The sequence below is a fragment of the Rhagoletis pomonella genome, unplaced genomic scaffold (assembly GCF_013731165.1).
Source record: "Rhagoletis pomonella isolate Grant_MI unplaced genomic scaffold, Rhpom_1.0 Rhpom_scaffold_00001, whole genome shotgun sequence".
NCBI classification, from domain to species: domain Eukaryota; kingdom Metazoa; phylum Arthropoda; class Insecta; order Diptera; family Tephritidae; genus Rhagoletis; species Rhagoletis pomonella.
The window spans coordinates 80128249-80131366 of record NW_023458555.1 but is presented as its reverse complement, the minus strand read 5'-3'; the positions used below and the strand labels follow the sequence as shown (position 1 = coordinate 80131366).

The 3118-nt window shown below is 35.3% G+C and overlaps 1 protein-coding gene across 1 annotated transcript in view; it reads left to right on the top strand.

Annotated features, from left to right (window-relative positions):
- The first annotated feature begins 982 nt into the window (after positions 1 to 982).
- LOC118733554 (piggyBac transposable element-derived protein 3-like) overlaps positions 983 to 3118 on the top strand; it is a 5453-nt gene continuing 3317 nt past the window's right edge. The window contains exons 1-4 of the mRNA XM_036462996.1: positions 983 to 1111; positions 1199 to 1855; positions 1920 to 2200; positions 2279 to 2492. Coding sequence (XP_036318889.1) covers positions 983 to 1111; positions 1199 to 1855; positions 1920 to 2200; positions 2279 to 2492 — 1281 coding nt within the window. The remainder of the gene's footprint in view (positions 1112 to 1198; positions 1856 to 1919; positions 2201 to 2278; positions 2493 to 3118) is intronic.

Sequence of the window (3118 nt, the reverse complement as noted above, 5' to 3'; positions counted from 1 at the left end):
ATAAAATCCGTTCCCTGCTAATCTCACTAGTGAGCAAACCTTTTATTCATATACATATGTACTACTTCTATATTGGTAGTACGTTGAAAGTACATCCGCCAACATTAGAGTGCAGATCTATAATGGTAGAAGAAGCAAACTACATACCCAGAATGGCGTTTGAAAACAATAAAAAATCAGGAGCTGTGCAGTACCTATCCAAATTTTACAACAATAAATTTTAAGTTTAAAAGCAAAATAAAATATATATAATTGTGCGGAAATGTACTGTTTGTAGAAGCAAAAAGGAAAAGAAAATGAAATCGTATCGTTGTACTATTTCCTTAAAATAAATAAATTAACCCATATCGTCCCATTGTTCGAATAATCGAACAGTAATTTTTACTGTTTTTTGCAATTTTTTTCAGGGGTTTTATTTAAAAGTGAGATACGAAATTATGACGTTTTATGTTGGTTTGGAGTGTTTTCTACATTATTACGAACAATTATTTTTTCTGACCATCACCCAATCTTAGCACAGAGCATAATAAAAACTCACTAATTTTAGCATATTTTTAAAAGAATTATTTTAATTAAAGAGATTTAGAAAATATGAGAACCTGGTATAAGGTTTTGCTGCGAATGAACTGAAGTTTTCGTTTTGATAGTTTTCGTGTTTGCAAATTTAATATAACGGTCCCTGTATGTATGTGAAGTTAGGTGTTCGATTAATCGAACGCTGGGCACAACTCAGCATTTTTTTTCCTCTTTGAATTCGGTTGCAATATGAAATCTATTTACCGTTTGTTCAATTGCGTAGAAATATTTTAGTCGGAATAACTAAAAGCACGTGTTCAAATTTAGTATGAATAAGTGTGCGGTTCAGTGAACTTGTTTAGTCGAAGCAATTTGTAATTAGAAAGTGGAAAATTGTGTGATTAAAAAATGGAAAAAACAGTGTGCTAGATCCCTTCGTCGTCGAGCTCTTACTAAAAATGAAGTAATGGCTATTATTGAAGACTGGAGTGACGATGAAACTGAAATTGCTACAGTTACAATTGTACCACCGGAAAAAGTTGACGAAAATACCGATGAAGAAGATTTTGATGATGATGTAATAACTATGGGTGAAGTAAGTGTAACACTTCTCTGACGAGCTTTGAATTATTCTAATAAGTATTTTTTCTTTTGTTTTAATATTAAATAATCTATTTAATAGTGCGAAGATATAGTGGAATGTGCTGGAACATTTGAGCTAGATACGATTGAAAAATCTACAGGAGACTATATACATCAAAATGACCATATCGAAGAAGATAACGTCACTGGTATCGAAATTTCGTCAGATACAACACCATCTACCTCAGAAAATCCCTCCAAAAGGCAGCGAATTGAGACAAATGAAACACCAGTTAAAAAATATAAGCCCTTATCAGCTTTTAGTAAGCCCAAGTGGGTGCAGAGAAAAAACCGTGACGGGACATTCGAATATGATATTTCCCCTACAACCGAGCCATTGGATGATGTTAAAAAAAACTTGGCAGAAACCTTCCAAAGCAAAACCCCATTGGAATTGTTTTCACTCTTTTTTGATAACGAAGTCCTTGACATGATTATCGAAGAAACAAGTAGATATGCTCAGCAGAAAAACGAACACTTTCGCATTGATCAAGTTGCTTTGAAGCGATTTCTTGGTATTTTAATTTTATCAGGATATCATACTTTGCCGACAACTCTTGACTATTGGTCAACAAACCCAACATTAGGAGTACCTATCGTGAAAGTATGCATGTCCAGGAATCGTTTTCAAGATATCAAGAGGTTCATCCATTTCGGGAACAACTACAATCTTGATTCGACAGATAAAATGGCTAAGGTACTTTAATCAAGTTATTTTCATTTTGTATGATTTGCTTATAAACTGTATTCTGTTTACTTAGGTAAGACCATTGTATAAAGTTATGAACGCAAAATTTATGCAATTTGGTGTTTGGGAGGAGAAGCTTTCAATCGATGAACAAATGGTTCCATACTTTGGACGTCATTCTTGCAAAATGTTCATACGTGGGAAACCCATTCGTTTCGGCTACAAATTGTGGTGTCTGTGTTCGGCTTCTGGCTACCTTTATAATTGTATACCATATGCTGGAGCAGCCGATAAATACGACAAGCAGGTTGGATTGGGAGCAGATGTGGTTTTACGCTTGCTGGAAAATGTTGGGTATCCAAGTCGTCATATGGTATATTTTGACAATTTTTTTACGTCCTACTACTTAATGTGCCTATTATCTGAGAAAAGATTCTGCGCAACTGGCACCGTACGGGCAAATCGTATTGGAGGTGCACAACTTAAAACTGGAAAGCAATTAGAGAGGGGCAATCATGACTACCAATTTGATAACAACAATAAGATTTTGGTTTGTCGTTGGCAGGACAATAGCGAGGTTACGATTGCCACAAACTTCGAACAAATCATGCCAATGGTGCCTGTAAAAAGGTGGAAGAAGCAAAAAGTAAGCGCTTGTGGGGAAATTGTTCAACCTGGAGGATATGCAAACTACAACCAGCATCAGCTACTTAAAAATTATAATATGGGTATGGGTGGAGTGGATCTTCACGACAATGCCGCCCAGAACCATTACATTGCGATTCGATCCAAAAAATGGTATTGGCCTTTATGGATTTCTCTATTAAATTCTGCTGTTGTGAACGCATGGAAACTTGACTGTTTTTCTCGTCGATATTATAAGAAAAGCATCCTGCATCAGAAAGACTTCCGTGTGCAAATTGCTTATTCTCTTATAATGACCGCTGATGATGAAGACGTCGGAAACGCCGCAGAAGACGAAGAGAGTGACCTTGATTATTTACCAGGATCTTCAAAGGATAGTCATCCTCAAAATATCCCGAGACTTGCCGGACAGCACCTCATTGTGAAAATCGAAAATAATAAAAAATGGAGATGCAAATTGTGCCACAAGCCTAGTTCTTTCATATGCAAGAGATGTAACATTGCACTACACACCCATTGTTTTGAGTCATACCATTTAAAAAAGTAAACTTCTGCAATATATTAACTTGTTATGTCCTTTTAAAAGTTATTTAATAAATCGTTACCTTGAAATAAATCAGTTTTTTT